Genomic DNA, 26262 nt, shown 5'->3' on the forward strand with positions numbered 1-26262 from the left:
TTGTTGCCATTATCTTTTCCAATTCTAATACATATTTTTTGAGATGGGGTGACCAGAACTGCACGCAGTATTCAAGGTGGGTGTGCCAGGGATTTAGATAGTGGCATTTATGATATTTTCTCTTTTACTATCTATCCCTTTCCTAGTGGTTCCTAACAGGTTGTTAGCTTTTTGACTGCCTTTGCACTTTGAGCATATATGTTTTCAGAGAACTATCCACAATGACTCCAAGATCTTTTTATTGAGTGATGACAGTTAATTTAGACCCCATCATTTTGTATGTATAGTTGGGATTATTTTTTTCCAGTGTGCATTACTTTGTACTTATCTACACTGAATTTCAGCTGCCGTTTTATTGCCACATCACCCAGATTAATGAGATCCCTTTGTAACTCTTCACAGTCAGCTTTGGACTTAATTATCTTAAGTAATTTAGTATCATCTGTAAAAATTCTCCCTCACAGTTTACCCTTTTTTCCAGATTGTTTATGAATATGTTGAACAGTACAGGTCCCAGTGCAGATCCTTGGCAGACCCTGCTATTAACCTCTTTCCACTGTGAAAACTGACCATTTATTCCTATCCTTTGTTTCCTATCTTTTAATCAGTTACTGATCCATGAGAATATCTTCCCTTTTATCCCATGTTTGCTTACATTGCTTAAGAGCTTTTTTGCTCCTTGTGTGGGACCTTGTCAAAAGTTTTCTGAAAGTTTAAGTACACCGTGTCAACTGGATCAGTTTTGTCCACATGCTTGGTGGCCTCCTCAAAGAATTCTCATAGATTGGTGAGTCATGATTTTTCTTTACAAAAGCCAACTCTTCCCCAACATATATTGTTCATCTGTGTGTCTGATAATTTGTTCTTTACTAAAGTTTCAACCAATTTGCCTGGTTCTGAAGTTACGCTTACCAGCCTGCAATTGCCAGGATTGCCTCCGGAGCCTTTTAAAAATCATCATTACACTAGCTGTCCTCAAATCATCTGATACAGAGGCTGATTTAAGTGGTAGTTTATATACCTCATTTAGTAGTTCTGCAGTTTCATATATGAGTTCCTTTATATCTTTTGGGTGGGTATCATCTGGTTTGGGTGATTTAATTACTGTTTGATTTATCAGTTTGTTCGAAAACCTCCTGTATGGACACCTCAGTCTGAGACAGTTCCTCCAATATGACCTAAAAAGAGTGGCCCAGTTGTGGGAAACTCCCTCTCATCCTCTGCAGTGAAGACTGAAGCACAGAATTAATTTAGCTTCTCTGCAAGGGCCTTGTCTTCCTTTAGCGTTTTGGTCATCCAGTGGACCTACTGATTGTTTGATAGGCTTCCTGCTTCTGATGTACTTAATTTTTTGATGTCGTTGCTGTTAGTTTTTTGTCTTTTACTAGTTGCTCTTCAATTTATTTTTTGGCCTGCCTAATTTTACTTTTACACTTAATAGAATCATAGAAGATTAGGGTTGGAAGAGACCTCAGGAGGTCATCTAGTCCAACCCCCTGCTCAAAACAGGACCAACACCAACTAAATCATCCCAGCCAGGGCTTTATCAAGCCGAGCCTTAAAAACCTCTAAGGATGGAGATTCTCCCACCTCCCTAGGTAACCCATTCCAGTGCTTCACCACTCTTCTAGTGAAATAGTTTTTCATAATAACCACCCTAGACTTCCCCCACTGCAACTTGAGACCATTGCTTCTTGTTCTGTCATCTGCCACCATTGAAAACAGCCTAGCTCCATCCTCTTTGGAACCCCCCTTCAGGTAGTTGAAGGCTGCTATCAAATCCCCCCTCACTCTTCTCTCTGCAGACTAAATAACTCCAGTTCCCTCATCCTCTTTTCATAAGTCACTTGACTTTCATTATGTTCCTTTCTATTTTCCTCAATTATTAAAATATTCTTTTTTGCCTCTAATTACTTCTTTTACTACTGTGTTTTGGTTCTCTTACTGTTTGTTTTGCTTGTTTGTTTGTTTTAAATTTTGATTATACATTTAGTTTGAGCCTCTGTTGTGGTGGTTTCTGTATAGATTTCATGCAGTTCGCAGGCATTTCAATTTTGTGACTGTTCCTTTTAGTTTCTGTTTAATTAGCTTCATCACTTTTGTGTAATCCCCCTTGATGAAATTAAATGCTACTGTGGTAGGTTTCTTCAGTATTCCAGCCCCCAAGCATGTTAAATTTAATTACATTGTGGTCACTATTACTAAGCTGTTCAGCTATATTCACCTCTTGGACTAAATCCTAAATGCTTCTCTTAGGAATACATCAAGAATTGCCTCTCCCCTTGTGGATTCCAGGACTAGCTGCTCCAAGGAGCAGTCAATAATGGTGTCTAGAAATTTTATCTCTGAAACTGGTCATGAGATGACATGTACCCAATCAATATGGGGATGAAATCCCCCAGTATTATTGGGTTTTCTATTTTCATTGCCAGATATTTAAAGGTATGTAGGCATTACTCTGCTCAGTCTTGCAATGCCTAATTGACTTAGGAGCCTACATCACTTTTGAAAATGAAACTTAGGCACCGTATTCACTACCTTCTACTGTGACCTCTGGCTAGGTATTCCCCACTCTCTAACTGTTTAACTACTCTGAAAAGCTCATAGTCTATAACAATGTGTGATGGCTGCCTTTTTGGCTGACACACTGTAGGCCTCCTGAGCTAAGAGTGTGAACTGCTTGAGCTAAAGGGACCACGGTTCTATAGGTGGGGGCTGTGACAGATTCGCATCTTATGTGGATCGGCACAGAGAGGGATATGTAATACACACTCACCAAATACAGTGCCTAAAAGAGTGGTGCCCTGATTTAGCTTAGGGTTTCTAAACACTATCATTATCCAAATAATAAAAATGATGTTTTCACAGAGCAGAGATGGTGGTTCCATTTATTCACATCTCCCAGGCATCCTAGAAGGATGTGCCTTCCTATAAGCCTGCGGCTGTAGGATATGGTCTCTTTTTATCCCAGCTGTACTGTGATCCACAGCCAGTGAGCAAACGTTTTGTTACAGTATATGCAACTTCCTCAGCGGTGCTGTGCTTACAGTGGCTCACCTTTGCAGTTGACCCACCTGCAGTGTCCTGTATGCTGTCCAGCCATTTCAGTTGTGCAATTACTTTTCTTACAGTCATGCTGTAATCACCATTGCTTCAGACAGGGCAGGCGTGGACAGGGCCAGCCCCAGGCACCAGCATTGCAAGCTGGTGCTTGGGGCGGCAGTCTGCAAGCAGCAGCAGTCCCTGTTGTTTTGCCCCCAAGCAGCGAGCCGAATTGCTGCCGTGGACAGCGGGGGCAGTCCGCATGCCCTTAGGGCGGCAGGCATGTTTCCGCAGTGGCGGCAATTGGGCCCTAAACATAGAAGCTGCCTCCGAATTGCCGCCACCGCAGAAACGTGCCTGCCGATCTAAGGGCACACGGACTTCCTCCGCCGCCCGTGGCGGCAATTTGGTATGCTGCTTGGGACGGTGAAAACTGTAAAGCTGGCCCTTGGCATGGAGCTATGTCCATGAAAGGAAATGCCAAGTGGATGCGATGGTCTTCTTCCTCTTCTGTCCCAGGGCAAGAGTGTACATGGCCCTGTGCCGGTGTGTGTTAGGGATGAGAATTTCCAACCCCTCTACACCCCTCAACAGGAGCCGGGGACAATCCTGGGGAAAATCCTAAGCACCAGGACTGGGAGTGTCACTGCCCATTCCCTTTACGCTGGCTAGCACAGCTGGCTTAGCACAGGGATAGCATCTGCTACACTGCCCCCACGCTCCTGGACACACAATACCACTTTATGCTGCCAAAGGGGCAGAGTTGTGAGGGGAATTTCTTTACAAGGAAACTAACTGCTGTTGCCTCCTGAAGGATTTAAAAAGTCAAAATTCTGTCTGCAAACAATTCTGCTTCCCCACATCATGCATTTTCTGGTTTTTCCCATCCCACATTTATTATTCCTGAACATGTTCTAATCTCAGTTACTCCAGATTTGCCAGAACTGGTGTAGTCACGTCATTTCAGTTACCCTGGTGAAGCCGAGAAAAGAATCTAGACCAGGTCCCATTACAACAGTTCATAAACTCCTGCAGCTCCGGCCTCATCTGAAGTCCTAATCCTGTTGTTTGTGACTGGAAGTGGTTATGATGTTACAAACAAGAGGATTAAGATTTCCGGTGAAGATGAAGGAGAAGGAGAAGATGAAGCTTTGAAAACAAAGATTTTAGTTTTAAGTGGATACCTCTGGTAGTTAAAAAGGGAACTAGCAAGACCCATATATGCCTGCCCTCACCCTAACTGCTTAGCTTGTGTTCTGTTCCTGGTCTCCTCCCTTCATTTGGTTTATTGTCTATTAGACTGTGAGCTCTTTGGAGCAGGGTCTCCCTTGCTATGCACATGTACAGCATCTGTCACAACAGGTCCATGATCCCAGCTGGAGCCTTTGGCTGCTACTGCAGTACAGATAAATAAATATTTTAAATATCCCAAGTGCAGCTTCAATCACTCTCCCTTGGGACACTGTTCAGTCTATTGCTACTCACCGTCGAGGAGTAACTCTTGATGCTTAGCCTAACTTTTCCTATTACTCCCTTAGGAACCATGCAGAATTTCTTCTCCTCCACAAGGGCATCTGCACCTTTCAGACGTGGTAGACTCTTATATCCGTGTCCCTTTCCCAGTCCTTTAGTCACTCCTTATCCAGGCTGCACTTCGTTAGCTGTTTTGATCTTCTGTAAGTCAGTTTCTTCAGCCAATGATGTTTCTCCTCATGCACATTCAGACAACACCTCTTTAAGTGAGTCAGGGTACATGCAGAGCCAGCCATTAAAGAATTCCTCATTTACCCCACAGTAATTCTGTTGTCTTCAGTATACCTACTTCTGTTTTACATCCAGATGAGGAGAATGCAAAGAGGTGCATTGACAATCCTGGAGACTGGTGATCTCTCTTGATCCTCAGAACAGGCACCTCTCCAGTGTGCATCATCTCCAACATGGAGGGAGTGCATTTAGCACAAGAAGACAACTTATTCTCCATGCTTATTCAGTCCTTAGCCTCATGCTGCACCTTAGTACAGGGATACTAATTAGTGCTTAGAGCTATCTTTTTGCGTTTGTGGGCTCCTGTCCACCAGAAAATGTATGGAGATCAACAATTGCACCTAGGTCACCAAACAGCTGTCCTGGTAGTAACTTGAGTTCACTGTTGTTGATGAAAAGTTCCGTAGCTCCTTATCAATATCATCTGAACTAGCCAACTCCCAGACTATCAGACACTGGGAGAGGACATACCCCCTCTACATTTGAGGATTGCCCACCGTTGCTTCCCTAACCATGAAGCTTTCTGAAACCTACTGCAATGTGAGTGCTCCATTGGGACAACTTGTTGCATTCTGACGGGCTTTGACATTGGGTAATAGTGCTGGAAATGCCTTCAGTGTTGTATTTTATTGGTGGGGAGGAGAGGAAGCAAAGCTTTAAAGGACCATCACTGTTCATCCTAAGGTATTCATGAAATAGTTACGTTATCAGTTAAAAGGCACTTAAAACATTGACTGGGTTTTATTCCAATACTTCAGATGCACACCTTCAGGAATCTGGCCTACACAGGCAATTAATTTCTCTCTGAAATTTTGATTCCATGGATGTTTGTAATATACTGACTTTACAAAAATTTGATTTCCACACAAAATTCCCTTCCTGCTTAAAACCGCTGCCTTCAAGCCACTGGCTGCCTGAATAAATGTACAGTTCTCCCTTGTGAATCTTCTGTGGAATGCAAAATTGCAACTGCAAGTAAAAGATCCTGGAATACTGTAATTTGACTGGAGAAGCATTTTTTTAAGGGAAAGGGATCTGTATTGGGTAGCATGTTCTAAATTGTTACAGCTTTGCAAGACGGGAGATAAGGCAATGCTTTGGACATTGATATCCTTTTGTTTTTTGAAAGATGTCAGAGATCACTACTGCGGGGAACTAACAGGGTCAGGAGACTGGCAATGAAATATGGAGCCTTTCACCTCTGGGTCACTACTGGGTCATTACTCATTACCATTTAAAAGCTCACCGGTGACTTTTGTGAAGTGAGTTGTAGGTCCTAGTGGAAAAATGTCCACATAAAAACACCACAACGATTGACACCATCTATTGACAACTAATTTTGGGCACTGCCAACACAAAGCAGATTTGAATTCTGATTAGGGTAAACTCCTGTCCCCTTTGAAGTCAATTGCAAAACTCCCATTGACTTCACTGGGAGAGGATTTCACTGCTAGTGTTGAAAAGTTCCTTATCCCTTTGCCTATATCTCTGTATAATCTACTCCCTACTCACTTAATTCATAAACTCATAACTTTAAGGCCAGAAGGGACCATTATGATATCTAGTCTGACTTCCTACATAGCACAAACCAAAGAACCTCAGCCAACAATTTCTACATCAAGCCCAGACTTTCTGTTTTGAGCTGTAGCATATCTTTTAGAAAGATGCCCAGTCTTGATTTAAAGACTTTGTGTGGTGGAGAATCCACCGTATCCTTAAGTCACTTCCTCCAATAGTTAATATCCCTCATCTGATGAAGTGGTATTCACCCACGAAAGCTTACCAATACGTCCGTTAGTCTATAAGGTGCCACAGGACTCATTGTCACTTTTTACAGATCCAGACTAACACGGCTACCCCTCTGATACTTTTTTAAAAAACTGCCCTTTATCTCTAGTTTGAATGTGTTTAGCTTCAGCTTCCAACCATTGATATATTACTCATCCGTTAAACTTTCACTCTGCATGTTCTGTTCAATATCTCAACTCCAGCATTGCATTAATTCTAGTTCGTTCGTTTGTTTGTTTTTGCATATTGAGAGAGAGAAATTGGTAGAACAAGATTTAAAGAGCCCACTTATGTACAAAATAATGTTCAGCGAACAAGAAATTTTAGCCAACCTGGAGTTTTGCATACCTGCCTGTTGTAGAAATTACAGATCAGAATGGAAATTAAGTGGTGCTATGCCTGCTTGTCTGCCAAATACCATTGCATGGCTTGAGGGTGGAGGGTGGCCCTGGGTGAGAAAGAAAGCAGGAGTGAGGATCCTGTAGTCCATACTTGGCAGAATTTGCACTGACTTCAATAATAATAAATTAATAATAAGAAATAAATACTTAGCTCTTATACAGCACTTAGGAGAACTATGTGAGTTAAGGGTGTAGGAGTAGAGGGCTTCGCCCAAAATGATTTTGAAAACAAAGCTTTTAATTGCCTGGAATCTTTTTTAACTGTGGGGCTTGCTTGTCTGCAGGCCAATACAGTGTGTGCTGCTGGTTATGGCTATTTCTTTCATCTCTCGCCTGAGGGGCCATCACAAACGCCTCTTCTCACCTTCAGTAAGAACACAGCCCATTCCTGCACAAGGTATTTGGGGATTCCCTTTGGTTAAAGATGTTTTTCTATAACATGAACTGATTAAGGATTTTTTCCCCATAACATGGGTGATAAGTGCAATAGATAATTAGGCTCTGTCCCTTTAAATATAGCTTCAGAGCTTTATGTTCATTTAAAATTTAAAATCTTCTCTGATCTGTAATAGGATTTCTCCACAGCACAGTGAAGTCATCTGATAATGATTCAGTTTGGTTTATTTCTCATGGATTATCTGTAAATAGTTTCCATTTCAAGTTTCAGTTAGATACATTCTTTTTCACTTCTAGTCATCCTAAACTATTGTGTAGTCTTCATGTGTAGTGTTAACAGATGATGCATTTCACCTCAGACTTGCTGCATTTCAGTAGCAGATGAAGTGATCCCTGTAGATTTAAGGTCTTGAATTAGCAAAGTACTTAATCACCTGTTTAACTTCAAGCCTGTGAGTAATCCCATCCTTATTCAGCAAAACACTTAAGCAGGTGCTTATATGCTTAACTTTGAGGACATGCTTAGATTTAAGCATGTGATTAAGTGCTTTATAGAATAGAACTGGGATTATTCACCTGCTTAAAACTAAGCATGTGATTAAATTCTTTGCTGAATTGGGGTGTGAGTATTTTGAGATCCCATAGGGTAATACAAGTAGATATGCTATCTACATATATGATATTGCAATATAATTATTATTTCTCTAGTACCAAACATTGGGGATTCTAGAAGGCTGTTAAAAAGTTTTCCCTTAATTGTCTTAAACTACAATCAGAAGCCTAACCTAAAACTCACTATACAAACACCCCTGAATTTTCAGGAAGTTTGAATCATGATTTAAATAGAAACCCTCCAACTGGTCAAACCAAAATTGTTGCATGCAGAAACACTCAAACTTTGGAACTGTTGGAATCAAAACTTACCCTTATATTGTTGGATTCCAGATTGGAAGGGACTTTCTGTCTGGATCCAATTAGTTCAGAGGCAGCAAAATTGGCCAAAGTTTGATGGAAGGATGGTAAGAGTACATAGCTTATTTCGGCCTGAGCATTATCTCTCTTGTGGCAAATTCTGAAGGCACTTGCAAGAAAAATGGCATGGGTTTTAGAGAACTACTTCTGGACAAGGATTGCTATATATATTTGAGTACAAAACCTCTTTTTTTCTGAATAAATGTGCCTATGCAGAGAACTGGTGCAGGCTTAGGCACTAAGATATCATAAGTATCACAGAAAAACCTACACATACATAAATATACAGAAAGAAAGTTGAGCATTCTCTTCCTTTGTTTTTCTTCTTAAACAGGTATGGTCTCCTGGTGTATCCAAAATACCAGCCCAAATGTGTAGATGGCCTGGGCCCAGTTCTGTTCCAGAGCTTCACAGCCTGGAGAAATCAAGGCGGGGCTCAGGTATAATTTGTTTTAATTGTATTTTGGTAGTTCAGGACATTTCAGTGAATTCTAAAAGGTGCAGCTCCTCTGTACCCACTTTGGTCATTTGGTACCGCAGCAGGGATCACTGTGATCATCCAGTTCAGTGGTTTTCAACTTTTTTTCATTTGTGGACCCCTAAAAATTCCGAGTGGAGGAGTGGACCCCCTTGGAAATCTTAGACATAGTCTGCGGACCCCTAGGGGTCTGTGGACCACAGGTTGAAAACCACTGATTTAGTCTGACTTCCAGCGTAATACAGGCCAGATTTAACCCAGTAATTCCTGCATCTGCCCCAATATCTTGGGGTGGAACTAGATCAGACTTTTTGGAAGGACAGTCAAACTCATTTTAAAGATTCTAAATGATGGAGAATCCACCACCATGCTTTGATTAATTCTTTCAATGTTTAATTACCCTCATTGTGAAAAAATGTGCATATATGTCTAATCTGAATTTGTCTAGTTTCAGTTGCCACTGAATCTAGGTATGCCTTTGTCTGCTAGACTAAAAAGCCCTATACTATCTAATACCTTCTTCCCATGTAGGTACCTACAAGCTGTGATCAGGTCATCTCTTAACTTTCTCTTTCATAAACTAAAGGAATTGAGTTCTTAAAGTCTCTGTAAGACATGTTTCTAGTCGCAAATCCTTTCTGTGGCTCTTCTCTGTACACTGTTGAATTTTTCAACATCTTATAATGGAATTTGCTGGTTCTAGAAAAGCTTACGTGTATGAAACAACATAAAGTTGATCAGTGTTTTCCAATTTTGGTCACCTTTTATCTGTCATGCTGACTCGGATAGCCAGGCTGCCAAACCAATCAATTTATTATTCTTTGTACCCTAATGCCTCATCACATCATAATAATGAGATTTATTCTGTGTTTGCTGAATGTGCTACCCACCAATAGCTATCTTCCTATAATCATGTGGTTATAAACAATACCTTGATTATGTTCAAGGAATGGCACTTTATAATACATCCTTTTTTCCCCTTGTCTTCTATAGCTATTGCTCTCTTCAATAATTACAAAAATAGTATTTACAGCATTTTCAACCCTGGATATTGCTGATTATTTAGTCTCATTTTTTCCAGTGCAGTTTTTGTATCAACATGGAAATAACTTGTAAGAGTTGAAAACTATTTTTCTGAATCCTCGCAATCAGGAGTAAAGAATTAAGGGTGAGATTTTCAAAGAAAAATTAGATACTCGACTTCTATTTGTGCCTTTGACAATCTCTCCCTTCTGCTACACAATGATGAAAGGCTAATAGTGAACTGCAGAACTTTTCTGAATTTATTATTATTTTAAATAGATTTTTAGCAGCCGCAACCTGGAACTCCGAAATTTCCAGATCTATGCTTGCAAAGATTTTGGAATTGACATCGTAGAAAGCCTTGGAAACACCACTGTTGCTAATAGTTTATTAATTGGACACCTTGGTCAAAAGGTAAGAACTCTAATAGCTGTTTTCATTCTGCTTTTTCAGCCCACGCTGTTGTAAAAAGGTCCTTCTTACAGACTAGTATCAGATCCAGTAGAAGGAGATACAAAAGCCAACTTCTCCAGAAGAGATTTAGCTGTTTTCTCAGTGGCAGCTTCACTTAAGCTCTGAGCTTTGAGAAACCTCCATATCTTGAATACTAAGGGCCTACGTTTCTTCCATTCCACCTGAAAAACAGCACTCCAACATCACAATGCCTGTAACACCATGCAAGAGCACTGATTCGGTGCTGAATGAGAGGGAAGTGTGCCAGCAACATTACCCTTCCAAGTCAGTGGCTACATAATATTAGCTGCCTCTGTTTTAGGGTGGTACTAGAGGGAAGTAATATAAAAACTGGATATAATGTCACTTTTCACATGCCAGGTTCTACAGGTTATACTGTGTATCCACGTACAAGCTCTGTCCAGGCACAAAAGGTAAAACTGAGCCAGAGACAGAATTTCCATTCTGTGGGCAAGTCCAGTTTTTTTTAAAGTTCAATTTGGAGTGAAAAGCTGAAATTCCCCACAGAAAAAAAATTCAGAAGAGAGTTGATTTGAGACCATCGAAACATTCCATTTCATATTTGTTTAAATTTTTAAATATAGGTTATGTCTGCATAATATTAAATATTATATTGAAATTAATATTATAACAGAGTGTAACAGACTAAATAGAAGGAATTGAAATGACACTTTTGAAAAGAAACGTTTAACAGTATCAAAAATGACAGATTTTGACACTGCTGAAGTGAAATATTTTGATAAAAATTGACACATTCCCATGAAACATTTAGATTTAAACTAAACGTAGTTGTTGACGGAAAATTCTTCTGTTGATATTTTGACGAGCTCTAACCATCATTAGTTTTAACTTTTTACAAAAATACCCAGCCAGCATATAACCAGATGTCACTGAAAAATTTAGTCTAGTGGCCTGAGCACAAGTCTGGGAGTCGGGTACACAATTGCAATCTTTTGGGAAATATTTTTAACCCTTCTGTTGATTCCTCACTCTGTAAAACTTTCAAATGTTTCTATGGTGTCAAATCAACACTTTTCTGAATTTTTTTCTGTGGGAAATTTCAGCTTTTCAACTCCAATTCTGAGAATTAAGTCATCTTTGAACATGAGAAATACGATCAAGTGCTAACTGTTATTATTTATGACAGTAAGTTGAATTCATGACAGTAAATTGAATCTTCACTATGTGCTTGTGCAGCATTGTGCACAATAAGGTTCCCGTCCTGACTGAGTCTTCTGGGTGATACTGGAATGCAAACCGTTTAATTAATAATAAAATCTTAGCAACAGCTGTCCACAGCTTTCTTTTTCATATTTTTCTGCTCTGGTTTCTAGCACAGCTTACTGAATTGCTTGGGGTACATTGCCAGTCTGATTGGCTGATGGATATATTTTTTTAAAAGGCTAATTTATAAGCCTGGGGAAGACAGTACTTTAATGTAGTGGATTGATCCATAAGGAGTACAGAGCTCAAATAAAGCTACGGCCCCACACAACTAATCTTCCAGTGTTCTACCTGCACAGTGAATTGCTCTCTCAGACTTGAAGGGATGGCTCTCTTTCTTTGTGTTGTTACAGGATCCAGGGGAGAACTCCAGTGCTTTACTTGTTAAGAGATGTTGAGGCGCTCAGCTGTGTGTTGTTCCTCACTGCCCCCCAAGGGTGTGATTATCTTTGATTATCTCATGATAAGAGTCGCCTTGTCATAATTTACATCTTAATTTATGTAATTCTCCCTTTAATAATGATGTCTCTTTAACATCAATTAAAACTTTGTGACATGAATTGAACAGGAACATTGGCTATTCTGCTCTGCCAGCTGATTTGTTTTTTTAAAAGATGCCTTGCAAGCAGATTATTATTTTTTGAAATATTAGGAAAATTGAAATTGGGTCCTGTCATAAACATACAGCTAAAGTTCAGAGTAGGGAGGGAACTCTGACAGGTCATCAGTCCTTTAGTGCTGTAGCATCTGGACCTGAGCAAAAGCCAACGGAAGTCAATAAAAGGCTCCTGTTTACTTCAATGAGCTTTGGATCAGGGCCTTTACTTCTTTCAATGAATGAACCAGATGCATCTGCGTTGCATGTAAAAGAAAGCGTTAACTTCTGATAAAGACAGATTGTCCGAGGCAGGTGATGCACGTTTGGGGAGGAGGAAAGAACGAAACTGTCTTCTAAAAATATTCAAAGAGTGAAAACATTAAGGAAGGAAACAGCTTGTGCAATGTGAAGCACAGAGATATAATTAGGGGTGATAGGATGCACAAGAATAAATCAAAAAAGTAGGTAGAAATAAAACATTCTCAGAGCGAAATCTGTCTGGTCTGTGGAACCCCATGTTGAGGCATTAGCTCTGTACTGACTTGGAATCAAGTTCTTCACCTATATTTTTTGGTTTTGTTTTTTTCACCTTCATCTGTTCTCCTTTCTCCATATTTATTTGCTGTCTGTGTGCTCTCAAGTTTTGTTGTGAATATTTTGGACAGCCTGGACCAGATCCTCAGATAATGTAAATTGGTCCCAGCTTTGTGGACTTCAAAGGAGCTACATCAATTTGCAGCAGCTAAGGATCTGGACCCTGAGCTTATTTCACTCGGCAGACCCAAATGCTGATGTGTTCGGCTGTGCTCTTTACTTTCATCTTGCAGGACAGTAGCTGTATGTCATCAGGGCTGAAAACTCCCCAAAGGCATGAACTGTTGGTTTCCAATACATCTTTCATGAACTTTGATATTAGCACCTGCGCTGCAATCAGCACCTGTTCTGGCTGTTACCAAGGCCAGGGTAAGTTACATTTACACTGACACTCTTACATAGCAGAGTCTGAAAAATTCTTGAGTTCTGTAGAGTTTGGTGTTGCCTTTGTGATTTTATTTCCTCACTGAGAGGCATCTCTAGAGTTTGCTAGCTGTATCCTGGAGGAAGGATGATCCACTGACTAGGGCACTACCTTGGGACTTGGGAGACCTGGGTTTAATTCCTTGCCTTTCCACAGACTTCCTGTATGACTTTAGACAAGTTACCTAGTCTCTTTGTACCTCAGTTCCCCTCCCCCTCCACCATCTTGGAGTGGTGTCGTGAGGATAAACCCATTAAAAATTTTGAGGTGCTCAGATGCTGTGGGAAGGAGGGTCATAGAAAGAACTTTATGTAGTTGTCCTGCAAATCAACTCATGTTTGCTAAGCTGGGTCAGCTCTGGGCCATAATTTTAGGTGGGAGCATTAATTTATTAACTCCACCCCGACACATAGGTGTTCATTAGGGTGTTTTTGAAAGTAGTCCTCAGTGTTCTGATACTACTGGTGGGCTGAAACATGGGAGTTTCCTTACAACCTTTTTTCTGCTTTGCCAGCCCCTTACTGCAATTTTCTCACTCATGTCTGGGGCTCTGGGTGCAGATGCTGTACATGGATTCTCTACCTGGAAGAGTCAGGCTGTTAAACTGACAGCAATGAATGCTGCATAGATTTGAGATGAAGGTGTTTTTTTCCCCCCCAACCATGGTTTAATTTTCCAATTTCTCTGAGTTTGGGACAAGTATTCAGAAGCCCCACTGGGACGCAGGGGTAGGGATTAACACATTCATTTGTTATATTCCTTTTTCGGGGGATAATACTTCAACATAGTGGTATATTCTATAATCACTACAACACATCTTCGTAGAATTCCAATGAGGTTGTACCTCAGGCCACCCTAAATCTTAAGTGAATTTTCCTGAGATAATGTATGGAAACAAAGAATTCATCTGAGTTTTCAAGAGCTACCCAAAGGCTCTTTGAAGAAAGTTTCAACTGCAATTACCTGTTAAATGTGTGTGTATGTGTAATTATAAACTATATTAAAAACATATACTTTCCTGCAAAAATGGTGACAAATACTTTAGCAGCGGAGATCAAACGGCACCAGGAAGACAAAATCTGCCCCCAAAGTAACTTCAGCTGTGCAATAGGAAGGTCCTATGTTAACAAACAGTGACTAGTGAACAAAAGTGCTGTGTTTGGTTTGCTCTGGGCCCTGGGCTGAGTGCAGGGGGAGTTATGAGCCTATTTGATTATTTTAGTTTGGGGCCAACCTACTGTTACTGCTGCATCTGAATCCAGTGCTCAGACCAAAAGACCTGTCAGAGGTAGGATACTGGACTAGGTGGCTCTTGGGTCTATGCAGTAAGGCCATTCCGATGACCATGCTTCCCATCTGGTTATGATTCTTCTGTTTAAAATATTTCATTATCTAGTCAGTAAGTAGAACCAATAACATGTGATGTATGTGACCAACCACACAACAGACCCAGGCTGTGGAGGTCTGCAGGTTCCCCTTTCTGTCCCAAGCAGCCATTTCTCTGACAGAAAGCTGAGTTGAGATTAACCCCTTGTTCACCGGGGGGAAGAAGAAGATAGGTAGTGCCCCTGCACCCAGTCAGACAAAGGTGTGATCTTGCATTTCTGAATGGTTGCTTGTTTCCCCAGGCGGATTTACAGTGAGAGCTGAACGGTTAGCATTCCTGAATTCACCCAACCAGGCGTCATTCCCGTTTCCCCATTCGGCCATCCTCAAAGATCTGGATGGCTCCCTCACAGAACAGGAAGGAAGTCATCTTCTTGCTTCTCTGGACACACTTGGAGTTTCCTGCGTGGCCGGTGCTAACTTCAGTCATGCTGCTAGGGGGAGTGTTTGTGGAAGGGACGTTATTTTTCACCGTATGTCTATTGGTTTGTAAGTATCAATTGCATCTTTGCAAGATCAGGTCTGGCCTGGGCTTTTGTGTTCCATATTGGGAAGAGGTATCAGGTCTGGGCACAGTTGTGGAACTAAGGAAGGCTAAGATTAATCCCAGCTCTACAACGGTCTCTCTCTATGGTCCTAGGCAAATCACTTACCCTTATTATCTTGATTTCTATATCTGTAAAATCTGAGCTTGTCCAAGGGGAAAGTTGGACCTTAAAAACCTGATTTTTGTTTATTCTCCAGTCCCTTCACATAACTCTGGCAGTGCAAAGGAGCCTTAAAGTAGATGTAGTTGTAATTTATGCCAGTTGTACAGCCCTTCACACTGTCAGAGTGGGGTAAAAGGGGCTTAAATGTAAATGTAAATGAAAATCAGGCCTCTGTGTATCTCAAGATGTACCCTGAAACTGAGTTAACCAAAACTAGCGGACACCTTTGGACTAAATGACTGGCCCAAGGTCACAGAGTTTATGGCAGAATTGGGAATTGAACCCAGATTTCTGGTCTCCAACAGATATTTTTAGACAAGTAAGAGGGCATCACAGGTAATGGAGGATTAAAGAAAAAGGTTTGAATTACATTAGATTCAAAACAAGGAGAATGTTCTTACAATTTTTTTCCTGAAGAGCTCCCCAAGTGTGGATTGTTCTGAAGGTAATGGCTGGTTACACTTATCTCTGGCAAACTCACTTCAGTTCAGTATAATTCGTTTTCCATGTTAATTTAATGAACTTTCAGCTTCATCTAATACTATTAATATTGGAACCAACATTTCATGGCTGGGATGATTTAGTTGGGGTTGGTCCTGCTTTGAGCAGGGGATTGGACTAGACGACCTCCTGAAGTCTCTTCCAAACCTAATCTTCTAGGATTCTAAAGTTCAGTTTCCTACCAGATCTCCTGTGTGTCAGACTCTTCCTATGATGCTCAGGTAGAGGCAAATTTCTCACTTCAGCTTTAATGGACATATAGCTCAAATGTGCTATTCCTCTTCACTTCTTGTTGCTACTACTGCCTGTGTGAGCTGGACTGGTTACTGCATTTGAGATGCTGGCAGCTAAAGGAGAAATGTTGCTTAGCCAAACGTTACCACTACTGCTCGTAGAGGGAGGATACATTAGAATTGCTCTCTCTCTCAAGAAAAAGTGTTTTAACACATGAAAAAAAATCACTCCAACTTTTTGATTCCCCCTCCCCAAGTTCCCCATCATTTCATTTTCTGTTTAGTGTACAAATCTGTACCATTTTCCATTTTTGCTGTTTCAAGTTTGTTGCACTCTGGCAGCAGTGCTGAAGTGTGCTGTCAGATGGATGTAAATAATTCAGAGCCTTCGTATTATTTTGAAGAAGGAAAAACATTTCCAAATAGAAAAAAAAAAGAGTTGCTGTATAATTACAGAACTGGGGGACATTTTCTGTAGCCTTCGCCTACATAGAAACTTCCCATGCAAATACTATTTCTGCTCACTTTCACTAAACCAAAAGTCTGTAATCAGTGGGATTATGGAGCTGTGTGGTTTAGTGGATCACGCACTACCCAGGAGTAAGGAGACCTGTGTCCTATTCCTGGCTCGGCCATATGGCCATGCCAGGGCCGCCCAGAGGATTCAGGGGGCCTGGGGCAGGGCCAGGTCTTCATTGGCAATTCAGCAGCGGGTTCCTCTCGGAGGGAAGGATCCGCCGCCGAATAGCCACTGAAGAATGAAGCAGAGGTGGTAGAGCAGCCTAAGTGCCACCAATCGCGGCTTTTTATTTTTTCCGTCACTTGCGGTGCTTGTACCCACCAGGCGGTGCTCCGAGGCTTCAGCAGCACTTACAGTGGTGGGTCCTTCACTCACTCCATGTCTTGTGCTGCATTGAAGGACCCTCAACCAAAGACCCAGAGTGAGTGAAGGGCCTGCCACAGAAGTGCTGCTGAAAACCTGGAGTGGCTCGTGGGGCCCGGGACAAATTGCCCCACTTGCCCCCCCTCTGGGTGGCCCTGGGCCTTGGGCAACTTACTTCCCTTCCCACTCTTTGGGAGAAGTAACTTGTGTTGTCTGTTAAGATTGTCTTGTCTGTTTAGATTGCAAGCTCTTGGGAGGCAGAGGCTTTCACTTATTCTATGTACATACAGCCCCTAGCTCAGTGATGCCCCAGTGTTGACTGGGGCCTCTGGGCACGCCCAGAATATAAATGATGATGATGCATAAACAGTGGTGGTGCACTTCTCTAACAAATATTTAGATCCCTCTTGTTCCTTCCCGTTCACAGTGCCGGTGAGTCTTGTGGGGTGAGCAGAACTAACAATTAATTAGAACATTAGATCCAGCATTTATGAAGTTGAGGAAAGTTTGAATCTGGCATTCAACATTGCCCTTCACTGCAGGTGGATGGCTTAATAGTTTTAGGCAAGTTGGAGCAAGGGCCTTTGGCTCTTTCCTTTCCTTTCAGGCTAACCTCCCTCCTCTTTCCATTCTTTCCAAGAGCAGGGAGTCAGCTGATGCCAAAGATACTTGGCAGCACTACTTCCCAAGGCCAGCTGCTAGCCTGTCCTCCAGTGGAATGTTTTCTGAACTGAGTAACCCTCCTCCATGGAGATCAAGAGCATCTTCTCTATGCTATTTCCAGATTTCACTCTCCTGAGTGTGCACTACCAGCCAAATCACCATCATGTTAAGTTGAAAGAACATCAGCTTGCAGCCCAGAACATCAGCCCACATAATGTGCATTCAAATAGAGTATAGGTCAAAGAGGTTTCATTCACAAGGACAGTGCTCTACAAATGGACTCATCAGGGAAATGTGGAGGGAAGTAAATAAGGGGCTACAGAGATTGTAAGAGTAAAGTAAATATTTACAGCATGACCAGAGAATGTCTTGGAGGAAGATGGATTGCATCCAGAGGTACTGAAGGTTGTAAACAAGAAAGAGGGGATGGTTTAAGAGAGTGTAACTAGGAAAAATGGGAAGAAGTTGAGAAAGGAAAACTGGGAAGCAGGGAGAATTTCCTCACAATGAAGTCTATTGGTCTTGGACCATCTCCCCGGAGAATGGTAGAAGAAAGTACTATCATTTGAATAGTTTAAAACTGGACTGGACAAAGCACAAAAAATATACTGTAGGGAATAATTCTGCATGGCGTCTCCAGGCATGATGCAGATGACCTTCTAGCTGGTAGAATTTCCTATCTATGATCACAGTAGAACTCATGCTTCTTCAGAGCCATGTAATGCAGGAGGCCAGATTTCTATCTTATCTGTTAATGCTGTTGGAATGGATTGTATCTGAAAGGGGGGAAAGACCCTGATGGCAAATTTTAAGAATCAAACCCAGATCACCAGAGTCTTAGTGTAGTGCTGTAGCCACAAAACTATCCTCCTTTTCTTATGCAGCCAGAAGTTTTCTAAGGCTATTAACAAAACACTCTAGAGTCCGGCCATCAGAATCTCACTCTGATTCCATAATGTTGGAAGTACTGTATATTTTTGTTTAAAGAGAATGGAACAAATGCTCGGTTGCACAGCAATAAATGCAGTGACTGACATGGAGTTGCTTCAGATTTACCCTAGTGTAAAGAGATTAGAATTTGGTCCTATTTGTCTGAATCTTGATTCTGTGTCTTTTGCTTTCATGTCATGTTGATATTAACCCAAATGCACCATGTTTGCTTGTCATACTGTTACTTGGCAGGAGATATTAAGGAGGGAAGAGAGAGATGAATTCAGCACACCTTGACAATGACCCTTTTTGGTTGCATACCTAAATGAATCCATCCCATGGAGTCACTTTTGGGAGGTTGGGATCAGGATCTCAAATTCACAGCTGCCTGCTATTCCTACTGTGGGCCAAACTTAAGCCCTAAATATAGAACTAGTAAATAATTAATTCCCCCCCCCCCCGACACACACACACACACTGCCATGAAAAAATTGGCGGAAAAGTGGCTTTTTTTTTCAGAATATGTAGAGAGTTTGACAATATTTTAAAGAAAATCCAGTTTTGGCATCTGAAAATCCCCTAAATCTTTGATTTTTTGGTTTTCAGTTTTTTGATCAATACCCAATTGAAAAATACCCTCCTCCCCCCAAAAGGACATTTCTATTTTGTAAAAAAAAAAAATCATTAATTTTTTGTTATAAAAAGTAGATGGTAGAATTTCTACCTGTTCTATCTGAATCTAAACCCCCAAGAACTTTGAGGGAAATTATAGTTCTGGAGCCAACTTTGCAACCTTGATCCATATCTCTATAAAAAGAGCAGTTTGTATCAAGTCCAGTTGAAATTTAAACTAATGTGTCACTTAAACTGCCCTGGAAGGGCTCTTTACATCTTTTAAAAATGTAATTGAAGCTTATAAAAGTCTTTATAAATCTACATGCGAGAAAGTTATTGAGTGCTGTGAAGAACAGCTATGCCATGGCGTAGTGTTGAGTGACTGCAGGCTAGATACGGATGCTCAAAATGCCACTGCTAACCATATTATCTTGAAAATGTGACTCCCTTCTAATATTAAAATAAATTCTCATTAAAAAATTGTCATAATGTGATTAAGTGATTTTAAAAGTTTCTTCTCCTCATGCATGATTTTTACAAGAGGAAAGCATTAGAATAATCTCCATTACACAGCACCTTCCATCCCAAGGAATTATAAAAACACTGAGTAAACTTTATACCATCCAGGAGTAACTTTGCAATTCATTCAGTTTCATCTGCCTCCACTGCGGAATTTTGAAAGCCGGGATTTTTGCCCATCTCCAGCCTTGCAACTGAGCCTTTTATTGCTTCTCTCCTTTATTTTGCCAGAGAGGAAAAAATTAGTTCACTTTTTGATTACCTTAATTCCTAAATCTGGTCCAACATCCTCTCCTGTACTGCATGCACTTGCTACAAACACAACAGTCCTTGATGTGCTAGTGTAAAAGGAATCGTGTACCCCCTACCTCCATGACTTCAAGAGAAGAGTTCAAATGATTACTCTAGTTTTGCTTCTTTGATCTTTACTTACCTCGGTGCCTATGTGTGTACCTCTTCCTGCATCAAACACATGCAAAGTCACACTTTTCCACTCACTACACTGTGGCCCTCTGTACACACATCTTCGCTAAACACACACACTTATTCACACCTACGGATGCCTTTCCTACACTTACACACACTTTTCTGTTAGCTTAAATTGGTCTTGTCAGGGGTATGTGATGTGGTTTAGCTGGTGAGCATTTAACAGCTGGATGGCACCTGTTTGAATTTCCTTCTTGTGTCCGGCTTGCTACACTGTATTTCTTCCATAATTGATCGGTCCTAAGATTGAATTGATTTTTAGTGTAACATTCTTGGACAATGGCAGTTCAGCTGTGAGGTAAATTATGGCAGTCCCAAAATGCACGCTTCCAAATTTTCAGTGAGTGCCTCAGTTTCTGGATGCCCAACTTGAAACACTTTGTGTCTGATTTTCAGAACTGTATTTCCCTTAAAGACTCTTCAGCATCTCTGAAAACCAGGCACAAAAGGCCAGATTCTTCTCATACTTATACCAATGTAAATCAGGAGAATGTCAACTGAAGACAGGAGTTACATCACGCAAGGGAGATAAGAATCACATTCCCAGTCTTTGGACTTGGGTACACACATTTAGTGACAATATGTAAAGGTTTTGAACCTCTGCAATTAAAATATATATGTATATATACTCCTGGGCCCACCACCTAAACGATAAGAGTTTGCTGTAGTCATTGTGTGCATTTAGCCTCCATTTGTACAGCAGTAAATTAGAGTATTGACACAAATGTTTGCAGCCCCATTTGAAGGGAGCTGCTATTTGATTTCCTGTTTTAAGGAGATGGATAATCATAATGTGTTATTTCACAAGTGTACCAAACAGAATGCATTTAGAGAGAAACACAGCGCCTGCCTCCATACGCAGCGATATGGAGCCTTAGGATAAGAAAGCTAATAGTAAACATAAACAGGAGAGTTAATATTTGTTCTCTTTGATGCTGTTGATTGGTTCAGCAAATCCTTTGTGGGCCATCTACATTCAACAGCTCTACACAGTACACTTGAGCTAAATTACATAACAGTTTATACAGCCGCAATGGTAAATTGTGATTCAGATTGTAAAGTTCTGTCTCGTAACTATGCCATATTTCTAAAGCAAATTACTCCTTAATTGAATTACTCCACTTCGATATAAAAATACAGCACTGTAAATGAGTCATCCCATTTTTTTTTCCTGATACAGGTTGTAAAAGCTTCCGACTGTTTAAAGCAGGGGTTAATTTTTCATTAAGACCACTGCCTCCTGGTTTCTTTCAAAAAAAGCCGGGGGAAGTTCAGGGAAAGGCTCTTTCTTTTGGTAATGAAGCTCTCTCATGTTAATGATCCATGCAGGCTCCCTTGGCTCCTTTGAATTAGAAATACTTGTGCCTGTGCTCCTCTGCTTCATTAACATTAAAGAGAGGTAGATTGGTGACTATTTAGGGCACAGTGAAATTGTTGGCTATTTAGGGCAAATGAAAATGATGCTAATTGTGGCTGGTAAATTCCATTAGCGGTTGTAGTCCCATTTTGACAAAGATATGAAAACAAGCACAGGGGCATCCTTTTGAAGGGAACCTGGTATCAATGTCAGGGTTAACTTGGACGAACTAACTCTTGCATAAGGTGGCAGGACTTTTTCAACCCTCCAAAAACCTGGCTTGATTTTTTTGGTGCTGATGCCGGGTTAGGGTGCATGGGGGTGGGATAATATCTGAATGAAGAGTAGGACAAAACATTGGAGAGTTGGGGAAAAAGCATTCCCAGTTGAGGTGATCCAGCTGTGGAACAGACCTCTGGAGGCTATTCAGGGAACATGGAGTATGTCTTTCCTCAGCAAATGTTGCAAAACCTTCCTTTTTGGAAAGGCCTTCCCACCACAGGAATGACACTCACACCCCTTCCACCCAAAAAGCTCCAAACAACCAAAACTAAAAACAATTCCCAATCAACTTAATACAAAGAGTAAATGAATAAAACCTAACGAGGAAAAAAATAAAAAAACCCCACAAATTGAGTATTTTAGGCCAAAACGGGAAAAATGCCAGTGACTCCATGAAGACAACTAGGGACTTTGCCGTTGTTACTGATGATACACGCAAGGCACTCTCCTCCTACAGTGATGGGCAGCAGTGCAAAACCGTATGACTGACAGATTATACCCAGACTGGTTTGCCCAGCCTGAAGTTCTTTTCCACTTGTACACCTGTTAAAGGGTGCTAGTTGAGAGCTCCCATAGAAAAACTGCCTTGAACACCCTGGAGGACTTCAATATAATGCAGAGATCCTGTGAAAATAGAAAAACAAAAGTGACGTTGCACTGAAGCTGGGGGTTGTGGCTCTGAATCTCCTCCCACTTGCTGTGGTTTTACATCACTGTAGCACCATTGGTTTCACTGGAGTTACTCCGGATTTACACTAGCGTAAGTGAGAAGAGACTCAGACCCTCTGTCACATGAGTACCCTCAGCTCACTCTGACAGTGCTATTACTCGTAAGAAGGTTTTCCTCCGTACCTGAGCAAATCTGAAAGTGCTCACACCGATAACCGTACAGCAGTGGTTGTCAGTTGCTTACTTAATTAGTATGAATACCTTGGCCCATCTGATGCCTGCAAAGGGAGATTTATTAGTGGTGAACCATCTTCTAAGCTCCTTCCTGTCAGTTTCTATTGTTCTTGTCTCCATACTCTCCCCCCCCCCCCCCTATGCTCCTGCTGAGTGTTCTGTAAAAGGCAATAGCCTGGGATCTTACCTAGTTCATGTTAAGAGTTGCTGATCGAAGCTACATTCATCTTCACTACAGGGGCATGGCCCATAGATAGCTCAGGTCCTAGCATGCCAGGCCCTTTTTTGGGTCAGGATGGAGCTTTCTATCCTGGGACCTGTAACCCCGAACAACTGCACCTCTGTATTAAGGATCCATGGAAGATCCCGTGGGCTGCATTTGGCTACCCCTGCCCTAAACCTTTCCGTACATGGGCCAGTTTTTGTCTTTGAAACTATGATTGTGGCCGGTGATAAGGGAAGGGCTATGTTGTAGTGTGAGCCCCAGCAGGGCTGACTCAGCCAGAATCCCTCCTGGAGCTTTGGGGGAATGTACACTACACTGCCACATCATCCTGACCACCCTTTGAAAGCAAACTCTGTCCACTTCCTTCCGTGTAGGATAAACTCTCCTGGCTGGTCAGGAGGAGGGCTGAGAGCAATGTCACGTATCCCCAAAGGGATCGTGCCAGGTCTCTACTCAAGGACACAACCGGGGAAGGCTTGTTGTGCCGTGTTCCCTTCCTATACCCTTTGTTTGCCAATACTTTGAGCTACAAAGGAATTAGCCTCACTTTCCCACTGCCATTAAAGGGTGAACTCCCAGTTACTTTTAAGGGAAATTGTGTGATTCTATCATGCAACTCTTTCAAAATGCATGGAATGCTGTGTCATTTTTACAGTGCACACAAGTATGCTAGTTTCTCTATAGTATGTAAGCTCTTTGGGCAACATCTTTCTACACAATCTAATTCTAGATGTGACAAAACAAGAGGGGTTAACTAACTTACCAGAAAGTATGGACTTGGGTGGGTCGGAGGGGTCAGGAAGTACAAGAATCACTGCTTGGGTACAAGGCTAAGCTTGTCTTTGAGCAGTGTAAAGTGTTATTACATTATTCATTATGCTAGGAGCTGGCTAATAATGGAGAACTGAAAGGTTGTTTTTTTGTTTTTTTTTTTTAAAGAAGCAGATTGTAAAAAAGCCCAACACTCTGACAACCTTCATTGGCCAGATATTGAGGAGGCAGTGGGTACAAATCTGGTATTTATTTGCAAGTGGTTTGATGCTGGAATGAGTACAAGTCTTTCTTCCGATGACAAGAGACTGCCTTGCATTTGATTCTTCTGGTGGGGTATGGTATTGAAAGTCTGTTCCAGTATTTATCGGTCACTTGCTGGCCTATGTATCTCCTGTGTCCTGCTGATCATGACTGAGTGGAGTGCATATTTCATCACCCTCCCATGTCTATGTTATGTTTTGTATTTGTAGTGGGCTAATGTATTTGCACTTTCAGTTAAATATGCCCATTCACTGCTATATTATATGAACAAGGATTTATCTGATCAACACATGTAACTTGCTTCCTAGTACATGGTTTTGTCCAGGTAGGGTCTCCCCTTTATAGCTCTGGGAGGTCTTAGTTGGCTTTAGACTTTCCGTGTGTCTCTTCCTTTTTGTCTATTGCTCCTTCCACTACTGCCAGCTGCAGTGATTCTGGGGCTGTAGGCACCAATGGACATGTGCATCTTGACATTAAACACTGTACTTGGCTGCTATTATAGCCTTCTGTGGGAGTGTTCCTCAATTCAAGAAATATTTTCTTTGCTCTTTACTGGTTTATTTAACAGAGTCTCAGCGATTCTAACTGCTGATTAGGCTTTGCTATATGACTACCTGGTATGACTGAATTCCTGGGTAAACTACACAAATTCACTGCAAATAAACTAAGGTCATGTCTCTGAAACTGCACAGTTTGAGATATCACTTGTGCTGAAATGCTTCACTACGTGGTCTGTGATAGCCACTGTGGTAGTGTCTGACTGTTTGGCTAGTTCCCAGAAATCTGCATCTCCATGGGCTGTGGGAAGCGGCAGGGGCCGAGGGATGAGCTGGCCGCCCTTCCCGCAGCCCCCATTGGCCTGGAACAGCAAACTGTGGCAAGTGGGAGCTGTGATCAGCTGAACCTGTGGATGCTGCAGGTAAACAAACCAGCCCGGCCCGCCAGGGGCTTTCCCTGAACAGCGGACTGGCTTTGAGAACCACTGATCTAAAGAATGTCCACTCGCTAAACACATCTCCTTTTATGTCCATCTGATCAGAGACAGGGATCTGGTATGCCACCTGATTATAATTTTTCTCTTTTGGATGTTTGTTTTTGGTGGCAATATTTTCAGTGAGTGATTCCATGTGCTTGCATGTTATGATTCACGTCCAAGACCATGTTCATGTTTAAGCATAATAATAAACAATCAAGATAATGTAACATTTAGACTTTTTTCCTTCCTCTGCATATACTGCACTTTCTCAGCAAGCACTTCCTGAAAGTAGAGTTCTCTAAATTCCTAGACATTCCCTAAACTTAAGTGTATTATAATGCCCCCTATTAGGAAACTATCATAACAGGGGGCAAGTCATTTTGGCCAACAAAAATGACTGAGATCAGTTTAACCTGTAAAACAAATCATTCCAAATGTCCAAAAGTCATGAGATAAGAGGGAAAGTCCTCCCATGGACCAATAACCGGTTAAAAGACAGAAAACAAAGGGTAGGGATAAATGGTCAGTTTTCAGAATGGAGAGAGGTAAATAGTGGTGTCCCCCGAGGGCTCTGCACTGGAACAAGTCCTATTCAACATATTCAGAAATGATCTGGAAAATATGGTAAATAGTAAGGTGGCAAAATTTTCAGAGAATGCAAAATTACTCAAGATATTTCAGTCCAAAGCAGACAGCAAATAGTTACAAATGGATCTCACAAAAGTGGGTAACTGGGCAACAAAAAGGAACATAAAATTCATTGTTGATAAATGCAAAGATATATGCATTGGAAAACATCATCAAAACTATACATAACAAAATCATAATCCAAACTATACATGCAGCAAATTAGCTGTAACCACTGAAGAAAGAGATCATGGAGTCATTGTGGACTTTTTTCTGAAAACATCTGCTCAGTATGAAGTGGCAGTCAAAAAAGTTAACAGACTGTTAGGAACCATTAGGAAAAGGATAGATAATAATTCATAAAATATCATAATGCCAGTATATAAATCCATGGTACACCTGCATCTTGAATACTGTTGCACTTCTGATCACCCCAATCTCAAAAAAGATATATTAGAATTGAAAGGGTACAGAGAAGGGCAACAAAAATGGTTAAGAGTATGGAACAGCTTCCATATGAGGAGAGATTAAAAAGGCTTGGACTTTTCCACTTGGAAAAGAGATGACTAAGAGGGAATGTGATAGAGGTTGTCATAAGTAGATAGGTAAGGTAAGGGTTAATTTTCTTTTACTGTAAAGGGTTACAAAGGGAACCAAACACCTGACCAGAGGACCAATCAGGAAACCGGATTTTCAAAAGTAAGGGTGGGAACCTCTGGAGGTTTTTGGCTTTGTTCTGTGTCTTTTTGTTT

At 41.2% G+C, this 26262-nt stretch overlaps 1 protein-coding gene across 1 annotated transcript in view; it reads left to right on the top strand.

Moving 5' to 3' along the window:
• The window catches only part of PKHD1 (PKHD1 ciliary IPT domain containing fibrocystin/polyductin), a 394719-nt gene that overhangs the window by 197900 nt on the left and 170557 nt on the right, over window positions 1-26262 (top strand). The window contains exons 43-47 of the mRNA XM_032796706.2: window positions 7280-7392; window positions 8698-8803; window positions 10144-10278; window positions 12988-13123; window positions 14807-15053. Coding sequence (XP_032652597.2) covers window positions 7280-7392; window positions 8698-8803; window positions 10144-10278; window positions 12988-13123; window positions 14807-15053 — 737 coding nt within the window. The remainder of the gene's footprint in view (window positions 1-7279; window positions 7393-8697; window positions 8804-10143; window positions 10279-12987; window positions 13124-14806; window positions 15054-26262) is intronic.

Source organism: Chelonoidis abingdonii, chromosome 3, assembly GCF_003597395.2.
Source record: "Chelonoidis abingdonii isolate Lonesome George chromosome 3, CheloAbing_2.0, whole genome shotgun sequence".
In the NCBI taxonomy this organism is placed as follows: Eukaryota; Metazoa; Chordata; order Testudines; family Testudinidae; genus Chelonoidis; species Chelonoidis abingdonii.